Below are 12089 nucleotides of genomic sequence, written 5' to 3' on the forward strand. Positions count from 1 at the left end.
TTGGATTTGTTACTTGGCCTGTTAAACCTTTTGCAGAGGAAAGTCGACACAGCCCGTGCTGATGCAAATGTATCTGCATTTGCTGAGACACGGAGCGCCGTTTCAGGCTTCTGGGCAGTAGGGAGCTGAGGGTTTGGATGTATTTGCAATCTGGACCTGCCACTTACTGGCACAGTGACTCTGGGCAAGTTTGTTAATGACCCTCTCAGCCTCGTGCTATCTGGGAACCCATACTATGCCCCTTACTGGACTTGTGGGCCCACGCAGTCATTTAACCTTTACATACTTCATTTTCCCAACTGCAACGTAGTAACAAAGTGCAGGTTTTGTGCTTGGCCCGCTGTGAGGATAAACTGCATGATTATTCCAAGGAGCTCTTTTCAAAACAAAATCGTAAAATATTACCCTTGTTTATGTACCACGATGCTCTTTGGAGATGGTAGCTGTTATAAAGAAATTAATGACCGAAAAGTCACTTTTCCCTTGTTCCTTTTTCTTCAGGAAAAAGAAAAAAAAAATCCAGACTCTTAGCTCAAGTTTCTGAGATTACAGAAATTCATGGGACAAAGATTACAGTTGAGGGAGGAATGGGCAAGTTTTTCTGAGAGGTTTTCTTACAGGGAAAATAGTATCAATCAAGGATGCTTCAAAAGTGTAAGTGAATGCATTCAGCTTCTAAAGATTTGATCCTAATCTAGCTTCTGCTTTTATTTTAAAAAAATTTTTAATGTTTATTTTTTGAGAGAGAGAGAGAGAGAGAGAGAGAGAGAGAGAGAGAGAGAGAGAGGGAGGGAGGGAGGGAGGGAATATGAACAGGCGAGGGGCAGAGAGAGGAGGAGACAGAATCCCAAACAGGCTCCAGGCGTCGACCTGTCAGCACAGAGTCCAACATGGGTCTCAAACTCACGAACTGTGAGATCATGACCTGGGCCTAACTGACTGAGCCACCCGGGGCCGCCCCAGCTTCTGCTTTTCAATTCCATATTCACTAAAGGCCCCTTTCTATAAAATCATGAAACACATGTGAAGTTATTTTTAGCTTGAAAGGAAAATGGTAAATTATTTTGGGGAAAAAAGTATAGTTGATGTCTCATTCGATTCTCCTGACACAAATACTTAGTGACTTGTCATCTACACTTTCTTTTTCTTCTTTTCTTTTCTTTCTTTCTTCTTCTTTTTTTTGGCTTTATTTTCTCCTTAAGCAGAAAGTGTTTTACTCATTGAAATGAGACACTTTAGATTCTAGTGATAAACCTCAATCTCCTGAAGGATAGACCATTCTATTTTGAGAGTTGTTCACAAAAAAATATTATTGGTTTCTGAAATGACATTTCTTTCTCTTTGGGGACAGCGTTCCAAGCTGGACTGAGTTTTACAAGTGGGTTTATTACGTGGCTCCGTAAGACATAGAGACGGCATGTGAACTGTGGAGGTGCCCAGCTGAGCTGTGCCACATCCTCAGGCCTCCACGAGCATCTTAACCTAGGTGGGATTTGGGATAAATGGGCTCTTGGATTTCTTCGTATCGTTTCTACCGGATGTCATGTCCACGTCCACGCACTTGGTAACATGTTTGATATTGCACCGACTACTGCCAAATCCTCGCCAGCTCACCCGTGAAGATACTGCCATTAGTTGATATAATGTTTTCTGGGCTTAGGTGTAAGGCTAAAGTCAAATTTCTTAAATTGAAAAAAACAGGGCATTTAAGTTAAGCTCCTCTGGGAATGTATCCAAAATACAAATCTGCGTTTGTCGATTTATAAATTTATTCACACATCCACTCAGAAATAGTCAGTAGCACGTCTCTACTGAGTTGGCTGAGTTCCTCAGCCCAGGCCATTCCAGTCTTGGGGCCTGGTGACTTGGAGGTGGGGGAGGAAAGTGAGGAAGGAAGGGGCATTAGGGTGCCCCACCCTCCTGTGGGGAGTCAGGGAAGCCTCCTTCAGAGAGGTACTTCTATTCCCAGCCCCCCAGCTCACTTTAGAATACTGGTCTGGGTCACTGGCAGACACAAAAGTTAAGTCCTACTTCAGGAGAAAACAAAAGAGCAGGAGGCCGTACAACTTGATTTTATATATATACAAAAAACCCTCCAACTACAGAGCTTCAACTACTCAGGAGGATAAGACCTGATTATCCCTATGAAGGAAGAAACCCCCTTTCTGGAATTCACCAAGCAGATGCAGCCTTGACATTTACATCCTTGATACTCTAAACATTCAAGGTGATGTTAAGGCAGCTAATGGAGCGCTCAGCATTTGATTTCACAGCCTGTACGGACTTAGTGTGCTGAATTTTCTATGTGGAAGGTTCAAGAAGGTTCAAGAGTGGGGTATTCTGGAAGGCCCAGAGCATTTACCGACTGCTTTAAATTAGCCATCTGCTCATGCGCCTTCTAAGGTCACTCCCAGATACCCTTAGTTTTTAAATGAGCACACAGAGCATGTAAATGCTAACACCCTGACCTGCAGTGGTCAAGGCAGAGGAGCACAGAGTCTAATGACAAATGACAGGGCGCTGTGTCCACCTGGGAAGACGCACTTGGTAGTAGCCTCAGGACCCAGTGACCTTCTCTGCATAATTCAAGTGCCGCAGTGGAAGAGCCGGAGGCTTCCTCGAAGGAAAGACCCTAATTTCGGATCTGGGTGGGTCCATACTATTAGGAGGAAGAATAAATGTTGCACTGGCTGAAAATATGACAAATCTTCACATTTATTTTAGAGCTTGCAATCTGGAGGTTTTCTCTTTAAAACGCAGAAAACTCCCTGAATATTTTACTTATGACTCTCTGATTCCCTTCACAGAACTAAAAATTAACCCTTCAATGGGATTCCTCGCTCCAAAGCCAGCTTCCCAAACTGTGTTCATAAAGATACTGCTGAATGATTTAATTTACCATTTTAACATATATTTTTTCCTAATAAGTGAAAAGCAGTATTATACAAAAAAACCCCCAAAAAAACAAAAAACAAAAAATAAGCTGGCAGTGCGAGAAGATTTAAAGCCCAATGAGTAAGTTGGCAGTTTGTTTTTTTCCCCCTACAGGTCAATACATCCCATCAGACAACAGGTTCCCATGAGCCTGTGGGGCCGCAGGGGAAGGCTGGGCTGACGATCACAGAACCCATGTGAGGAGGAAGTCCTTCCAGATCCATTCAAAGTGAAACAAACAAACAAAACCAAGGATATTTATTTGGGGAGCAAAAAAAAAAAAAAAGGAAAAAAAATGAGAAAAAAGGAGTTTTCGTAGTGACAGCAAAAGAAATCTGGCTTTTATTCTGCATATTCAGGTTTCATTTCATTGACTCAGGGTGTCTGTCCTTCATTAAAAACAAATGGTGCTTGATTCTAATGTGCCAAAAATCTGTTCTTCCCCTTGCCCTCTCTCCCCCATCTTTCTGGAATCAAACAAGGGAAGAGCCTTCTCGCTGTTCCTCACGGCAGGTTAATGGCACCTGTGTTCTGATTTATTGCGTGGGCCGCCTTCCCTGGCCCCGTGTAAGTTAGGATATCAGCCTGGAAGGTGACACAGTAGGAGTGACCTTTCTTCACTAATCACTGCACCTCAGTTACTACTGACACAGCTCATTATAAAAAGAAATCCTTTACGAGCCAGCTTTCAAATCCAGCCCCACTTTGATTTTCTTAAGAACAAAGATTATACTTCCATATAAAAGCTTCTGATGCACAATTCTGTCAACCGGGGTACTGAAGTAAAAAAAGGCACCCTGTTAATTGTCTGTGGTTATCAAGGGATGGCAAACTGTATCAAAGATAGGCCTGCGATCCTGGCTTTCATTATGGAGGTCAGAATATTTATTGACTGCTTCTTATTAAAATTTTAGAAGGACGTCAATCATGGTGGCTGCCCCCCGGATAGAGGAACCTTGTTGGAAATTCCCCCGCAATCAATCCCGTTAAAAACCAAAACCAAAACCAAAACACAACACTTGCGGATGCTACGCAGGGCTTCTCGGCCTCTCTGGCTCCCACCCACCGCTGGAGAAGCCCAAGGTGGGAGAGTGACTCCCGAGTGACTCCCCAGCAGCAGACTCTCATGTTTACACCCAAGTCAGAAAGTGAACAGGGCTGCTAATCGCTGTCTGTTCGTCTTCCCTGCTGGCGTTCTCTGCCTCTGAACCCACCCCGAACGCAGACGGGGTTGAGCAGCACGCTCAACAGCAAAGGCACGTGTCAGGACTTACCAGCCATCTGCTGAATGCCACTGAACGCACCCAGGTTGCTGGAGGAGGTGGCCTGCTGCAGGAGCTGCAGAGAGAAAAGTGGACCGTCAGACCAAGGCAGGGACAGGACAGGGCCACGCCGAGCCACACGGGGGCCCGCCCGCTCTCCCTCGCGCGTACCCAGCCGCTTGCTGCGACTATTCACGGACAGAAGGCTCCCAGAGTCGGGGCTGTAAATCCATATTAATGTCTAATCTCTATTAAGAAACACAGACACCGGGGAAACTCAGTTAACACTGCTGCCTTAAAACAATCAATTTAGTCTTTTTAACAACCAGGTGTTAAATCTATCGAAACCAACGCGGCGTGACTAATGCTCTCTCTGTAGCCTAGTGGTTACCACCACTCATCTCTGCCAATCAAAGCCCATCCCTCGCTCTCCCACTTTCCTTCCCTGCTCGGTGTCCTTCATGAGAAGCACACGGAACTCAAAGACTCTTGGGCCAACAGAGACATCACCACGGTAACTACGGACATAAGCATAGGTAGGCACAGCTACGCCGGTGACCACACGACCAAGACAACGGTCACAATTTTAAGGTGGTCTTCACCGTCAGAGAGGAACATACTATTTGTCAAAACTTACAAGTATCTGGTGTGATGTGCAATGACGCTGGGCAGATGTGTTGTCATCTTTTAAAGCCCAAGTTAAAATCAGGATCTCTGAGCTTTTCCTTAGAGCTTTCAAAAACACCCCACTCCCATCCCACCCTCAATCAGTGGGTATCGCAAGGTAAAGGCAGGTGGCTGCTGTCCTCAAGGGCTCCTTTATCTGTCTGATTCAGCTGAATTATAGATTAACTTCCGTCCTATACCACTAACCTGGATTTACTGATACTCTTTTGGATAAGGTAGATCAACAAAGACATAGGAACAAGCACGTAGTTCTCTCCTATACGCAAATGTACGTGGATACCAAATTCATCAAATTTATTACTGAGGGATGTTATGATACTATATGCTCAGGAGGAACAGGACCAATTCATGACTTCAAAAACAGCTTTCAGAATTTATTTGGAGTGCTGCAGAACCACACAACACTGTCCTTGCTCTGGGTAAGGGTAGATTTTTTTTTTCAGTTCAGTGCAAAACCGGGCCTACAATAGGGTAGGATTCAAAACTGAGCATCTCTCCATGGACTTAAAATCACCAAGTGGAGTGGAGTATCAGTGGCTGATTCAACCCGAGTCTCAATTACAATGATATTACGGGGATTAACAGTGACAGGTAACAAAAAATGCCAGCGATGTTCACTCATCCCTCCTGGCTTGTTGAGATAGACTGTCTAGGGATTACACACAGACCCAGAGACACACACGAGGAGGAAGAAGTTAGAGATGAACCGCTCTGATAGAAATCCTTTATTCGGGTCTGGTATCTTGGGTTTCCCATTCTCTTGCAGTTGTGAGCCCTTACTCCCTTTCCTATTAGGTATGCTTAAAAATTAAAGAGAAGTAAAATTAAGTTAGCTTTGAGGCCATTTTGAGGAATTAATAATGCCAACTGAGGTGTGTGGAACTCGTGGGAAGTGTCCTTAAACGATTGCCAAGGGTTCCACCCACTGATAACCATCCTCGGGTGGGACAGAGTCAGAATCTACCCCTCGACACAGAAGGAGGGAAGGCCTGAGAAGCCAACGGCCCTTCCGAAGAAATGGGACTTCCAACTGAAAGGGGCAGAACCGATATGGCAGAGAAAGAATGGAAGCCCGTGGCAGAAGCAAACATAGTTAAGAGCATATGAAAGTATGTTTTTGCAAGCGAGGCTGAGATGAATTCTCTTTCAGGGTACAGAACTAATCTGCAGATGCAATCAAAGAAACGTGCCACAGATTTTTGTGAGCCGTGGGGCATGGGAGATGTGCCAGGAGACTGGGGACAGGCACAGGTGTCTTGGTTTTTAGAAATGACAGAGTAGGAAGCTGGTTTCTTAGAAATCACAAGAAGGTGAGCCTGACATTGATCTCTGATACCAATTCTGGTACATGCAATTAAACAGGTGTCCTGTGAACGACCGAAAAGCACAAGTTCGGGAAAACCGAATCACCGTTAAGCTGGACTCATTTCTCGTTTTGTACGAGTTAAGGTGGCGAGACCAAGAAGACGATGCGGCACGGCATATACGGATCTCGGCAAGACATCTGAGGAGATCTCTCATGGTGCCTTTGTGGCTATGACAGAGAAATGGCTAGAAGGCGCCTAGTCAACTCAGGCCACACTTTTGTTAACGGCTCAGATGAAGACGGGAGGAGAGCGTGCCTCGTTCAGTGAGAAAACACGTATCGAGTAGCTATCACAGCCAGACCCCGCCGGAAGGCGGGCAGGGTGGGCCAGGAGAGGGCCAAGAGCCACAGCCGCAGCCAGCTGCACAGAGAGCACACGGAGGGCTGAGGTGCCACTTGCCCCCCGGCAGCTCGGTCTTGGAAACGCTGCGGAGCCCCTCTGAGCCTCTCCGTCTGCACTGGTACAGGCAGGCTCTTCCCTTCCAAGATCACAGGGAGGACTGCTGTACGGAAGTGCACGGGCTGTTACAAGGTGAGGCTAACGGATCACGCGATCCCGAGGGGGACAGTTACCGTGTCAAGTAACAGGATCGGGACAGAACACATGTGGACGCATGCATGCACACACTCACACCCACACGTGCGTGCCGAGAGAGGCCAGCACACGCCACCCAGACTCAAGAGGGGAAGTTATACTAGTCAAGGTGAAGTCCTGTGTTCAGGTGCCAAGGCGGAAAAAGGGGCCGGAGCACCATGGTTCGGCAGTAGTTCAAGTAAAAACCAATGAAAACCCAGACCGGCGTTAGCTGCCTTCTGCCTCACGTGCGACATGGTTAGTACAAGGGCCGCTGTAAGGCTGCATTAAGACAGTTTCTTTAGAGAACAATGTGGAGGTTCCTCAAAAAATTAAAAATAGATCTACCCTATGACCCAGCAGTAGCACTGCTAGGAATTCACCCAAGGGATACAGGAGTGCTGATGCATAGGGGCACTCGTACCCCAATGTTTATAGCAGCACTGTCAACAACAGCCAAAATGTGGAAAAGGCCTAAATGTCCATCAACTGATGAATGGACAAAGAAATTGTGGTTTATATACACAATGGAGTACTACGTGGCAATGAGAAAGAATGAAATACGGCCCTTTGTAGCAACGTGGATGGAACTGGAGAGCGTGATGCTAAGTGAAATAAGTCCTACAGAGAAAGACAGATACCATATGTTTTCACACTTATGTGGATCATGAGAAACTTAACAGAAGTCCATGGGGGAGGGGAGGAAAAAAAAAAGAGGTTAGAGTGGGAGAGAGCCAAAGCATAAGAGACTCTTAAAAACTGAGAACAAACTGAGGGTGGATGGGGGGTGGGAGGGAGGGGAGGGTGGGTGATGGGTATTGAAGAGGGCATTTTTGGGATGAGCACTGGGTGTTGTACGGAAATTAATTTGACAATAAGTTTCATATAATAATAATAATAATAATAATAATAATAATAGTAATAGTAATAATAAAAAGACAGTTTCAAGTCCACACTAGGGGCCACTGGTCTGTGCTGTTTAGATCTCACCGGGGGAATGTCTTAGATTCTGGTCCCTGTATTTTACTCCAGATATTGACAGAAACGGGGAGCACAAGGAATGACAGGAAAATGAAAGTTTAAACCGATGTAACCATGGTTGAGGGAACTGGGTTTATTCGTCCTGAAGGAGGATCTAATTTGGGGGTTTCAACTACAGGAGGAAACATCTGATCTTGTCAACACAGTTCCACAGGGAAGAGCTGAGACGGCCGATCAAAGCGGAACGGGATCCCGCCGGTCCCCACGTGGACCGCACTAACCTCTCTTCAGCGACACGCCCGCCTCAGTGTCGCCGTGACTGGCAAGCGCGCCGCGCCCCCTTCTCAGACCAGGCCGCGAGCGGTCTCTCTGCCACACCGGTCAGAAATTTCGCCCCGTGGGACTCCGCGGCCTGGGCCAGGCCAGAGTTAAACGAGTCACATCCCGAAGCTAATCGATTTAACTTGGAAAAAGGAACGGGCGTCAACGCCGACTTCACTAACGTCCTGGGACTCGACGAGCCCCCAAACGAACTCTTTCTGAACTCAGGGGGGCGGGACGGCCCCCTCCTCGCGGCCCGGGCCCAGCACTTACCGCCAGGTACTGCGGGGTGAGTCCGCCCAGGCCCGTCAGGTTCCCCCAGGTGGCAGTGTTGAGCTGTTGCATCTGCTGCGCCAGCTGCTGCTGGAGGCGCCTTTGCTCTTTGTCCTTCTGAGTGTCCGCGAACTTGACTACGATGGGTGAGGAGCAGCCCTGTGGTCAGACACAGCGGAAAGTGAAGAGGGGGTTACCGCCTGGCGGAAGCCTCTCGTGACACTCAGCACCGGGTCTAGCTTTCTCCACTATCGTGGAGCACACGGAACGGTCTGGAATGGTTTTAAAACGGTTTGATATTCCTTCTTCTTCTCTGACCAGTACCATCAACAGAAAATTCCAGATACTGTCACTGGTTTCTCTGGGGATCTGGTGGTCGGTGCAGCCATTTGCTTTCTTGCTCTGATTATTAAACTGCCTCTCCTCCTCTCTTCGTGTGTCTTCCTCCAACCTTTCCGGGACCTCCTCAGAGACAAGACACCTTATCAACGTTCTTTAATTAAGCTTCGTGCTCCGCTCGTCTGACAGACAGAGTCGTCTGTGTGTCTGCCTGTTTCCACACGTGAGCAGGGGACAAAGAAGGAGAGATGCCATAATGGGGACGAAAACGTCCCTCGCTCATGTATCTTGTTCACTCTTTCCCATTTTCAGTGATGCATTTTTGAACTCAGGAGCGCGGGGATCTTCCCGACTGGGCACTATCGGTGGGGAGAAGTGGATTGTTTTAGGAATGTGGATGAGGGAAGGAGAGAGAGAACGCAGGCCCCGACCAACCTAACTGTGGTGTTTGCAGACGGGCCTCCCTTCCTTCTCTAACGCATCTCCTCTCTCCACCCTGCCTGGGGCTACCACAAACCACCAGCCTCAGAAGCATATTCTAGCAAGAGGAGCTGGATCTGAAATGGCAGGAGGCGCCGACTTGGCTTTTTGTCTCACTGGACCTCACCATTCTAGACGCTTTTCAGTTTTCATTGCCTTTAAAAGGCAAGGAGTAGGGGCAGTGCGTGAGGGAATGGCTCAGGGTTCTAGAATAGGATGAATTCATGTCATGTTTGAAGTGGCTAAGATCATCTGGGAAAATAATGGCCTCCAGCATGAAGACTTCCTTCCCAGAACACCTCTGAGACTTTGGCCACCGTTCTGCAGAGACACGAGCTCCTCCCTCCCTCTCCCTCTTACCATGGCTTGCCTACACGTCTCCTCACCATTAAAGTCCTTTACACTTTGCTGAGGTACAAAGAAATAATTCTACCCAGCTGATTAAAAAAAAAAAAACAACTTTTGTTGAAACTCAGCATGATAACAGACTTCTTTCTCCCCTCTCAGAAATTCTATGTTCCTATTTAAACGAGCTCTTTCCCTTTCCTTTGGGTCATTTTTCTCTCTCCTCGAAAACAAACCTGTGTGCCTTCCCGCCCCCCCCCCCCATCACCTTGGGTAGTTACTGGGGGTGTAGCTGTGAAGGTGGGAGGCTAGCGGGTCTGGTATTACCAAAACAACGTGAGAAAAATGAGGTGGCTGTTTCAGTGGTCAACCTCCAGCGAGCGTATCGGTCTTCAGCTCTTGAGCCACGGTCACAGGACACAATGTTAAATGTCAACCACACAAAAATAATATTTCCACCTTTAAAAAAAATCTATACTTCATTTTTCTTCTTCCGCTCCATATTTCAGTACTTCCACTTTAAAGTGAGCAAAATACTCTGAAGATGGAGATTATACAGAGGGAGGGTTTTGTATGGAAAGGGTTGTTACTGCTGTATCAAATTTGTTCCATAACAAATGACAGCATCTCCTCCTAACAGGACATTTACTGTTGTGTTTTTCTTCCTTAAATACAAAAAAAAAATGATATAAAAGCAAAAAATTAGGCCCAAAAGAACTTGTTTAAGCCATAAAAAGGAAAAATGGGCTGGGCATAGATCGGAGGAAAGTGGAAAAATAGAAGGTACGATATAAAAATTAATTATTCTTAAGAACATGTTCGTTTAAACCTTAACATTCAAATAATTTTGAATTCAATTTTCTTAGATTACACATCTTGGTTAAAGATGTGAGCCAGAGTCCTGAAAATAACAAAATTAGTTAAAAAAAAAAAAAAAAACCAACCAAACAAAAAAAAACCCCTGATGAACTTCAGTTGGACAACTATAACGTGACTGCATAATATATAATCTTCTATTTCAGTATTTTTCAATTCAACAAGACATTTAAATGTCTGAGGCCCCTCTGTTTGAGCATGGGTGTTCAGAATGAAAAACAAATGTACCAAATTTGATTTTAAATTATAATAGAGACGTTAATAACCAAAGGATCAAGGATTTCTTAGAATATGCCCCATTCTCCATAGCAGATTCTTTTCATTCTGAGCCTATTCTTCCTTAGTTCGGGTTCATACCCAGGTCTGAGCTACGTTCCCGAACTTTCTCCCTGTAGGAACACAGGAGAACACAGACCAGCATCCTCTGTAGCTGTACTCAGGGGCCCAGATGAAGGTACTTGGGTTAGAGCTGAAAGAATGTAGGTTAAAAAATCATCTAAGGTACAAATCACTAAGTTACAGGAAATAAAATAATTATGAATGAAGCACATGTATGGAAGATAGTAAATACAGGTGAAGACTTTTTTTTTTCCCTAATGGTACTTTCATTTTTCTCTCCAAACTGAAATGTAGCTGGGATTCAGACTGATCCCCAATAATGGAACAGCCGAAGAGAAAGTGGGGGACAAACACAGCATCAACCTGTGACTGCGTGTCGTACAAGACTGCATCCCTAGGAATTTCAAAGTCCTGCTAATTATCTCCTATTGTGGCCGATTTTCACCTGAGCTTGCCTTCAGGTAGGGGGGTGTGAGTATCTTAAAAATGCATTGCACTGAAAGGAAAACACAGTGATTATATAAAATATGTTAGGAATATCAAAGTCAAAATGAAGCTCGAAAAAGACAATAGGCTTTGCAATGCTGATATCAAAACTCAGAAAAGTACAGTGAACACTTAATGACAAGGCCATGCACACTCTTGCCCCCCTTGTCCACCCACCTTTCGGCTCACTATAAAAAAAGTTGCCCACAAAACATGACGCAGAATGATCACTTAGCTCCCAGCATGCTTTGGGAGATGCAGCATTGCAAAAAACGAACAAAACAAACAAATAAAAAATAACCCCTCCCCCAAAAATGGAGGTAAAAAAGAAGCGCAAACAATCCATAAAGAAATTTTTGCACATTAAATCAAATCGAAAATATTCTGCTTTTCGGAAGATGAAAACGTAACTTCAGGTAACGCCACAGGGCCACCTCTGGAACAGATCACCCATACACAGAGGCACGGTATACAAGTACGGCAGAACATGCATTCCCAAATGGTTCTATCAGACAATACCGAGTAAGTAACAGCATATCACTCTTGGAATGCTTTTGTGCAAAGTTCTGAAAGGCCAGACTCAAATCACAGGCTAGACAGAGCTGTCTCTCTACGTTTGTGGGTGAACACCCGCATCAGCGTATTTATCTTCCCCCAAAGCCACTATCTCTCATTAGGAGACCAAATTTGAGCCTTTATGTTTCTTTTACTGCACATTTTTTAGTAAAAAGACAAATCTCGTTTTTTAAGGAATTCTCAAACGTTAATATTTTCACTGGTTAAACAATGTAGGAGAAGTATTAATTTTCTCCCAACATTCTTGATG

The 12089-nt window shown here is 45.4% G+C and overlaps 1 protein-coding gene across 15 annotated transcripts in view; it reads right to left on the reverse strand.

Moving 5' to 3' along the window:
• Positions 1–12089, reverse strand: part of CELF2 (CUGBP Elav-like family member 2) — an 830774-nt gene that overhangs the window by 51526 nt on the left and 767159 nt on the right. For all 15 annotated transcript variants that reach the window (XM_086714978.1, XM_086714986.1, XM_086714987.1 and 12 more), the window contains 2 exons: positions 8399–8557; positions 4209–4272 (listed from right to left, as the gene is read on the reverse strand). In XM_086714978.1, coding sequence (XP_086571104.1) covers positions 4209–4272; positions 8399–8557 — 223 coding nt within the window. The remainder of the gene's footprint in view (positions 1–4208; positions 4273–8398; positions 8558–12089) is intronic.

Source organism: Puma concolor, chromosome B4 (genome assembly GCF_028749965.1).
Source record: "Puma concolor isolate L17-30 chromosome B4, mPumCon1.1.hap2, whole genome shotgun sequence".
In the NCBI taxonomy this organism is placed as follows: domain Eukaryota; kingdom Metazoa; phylum Chordata; class Mammalia; order Carnivora; family Felidae; genus Puma; species Puma concolor.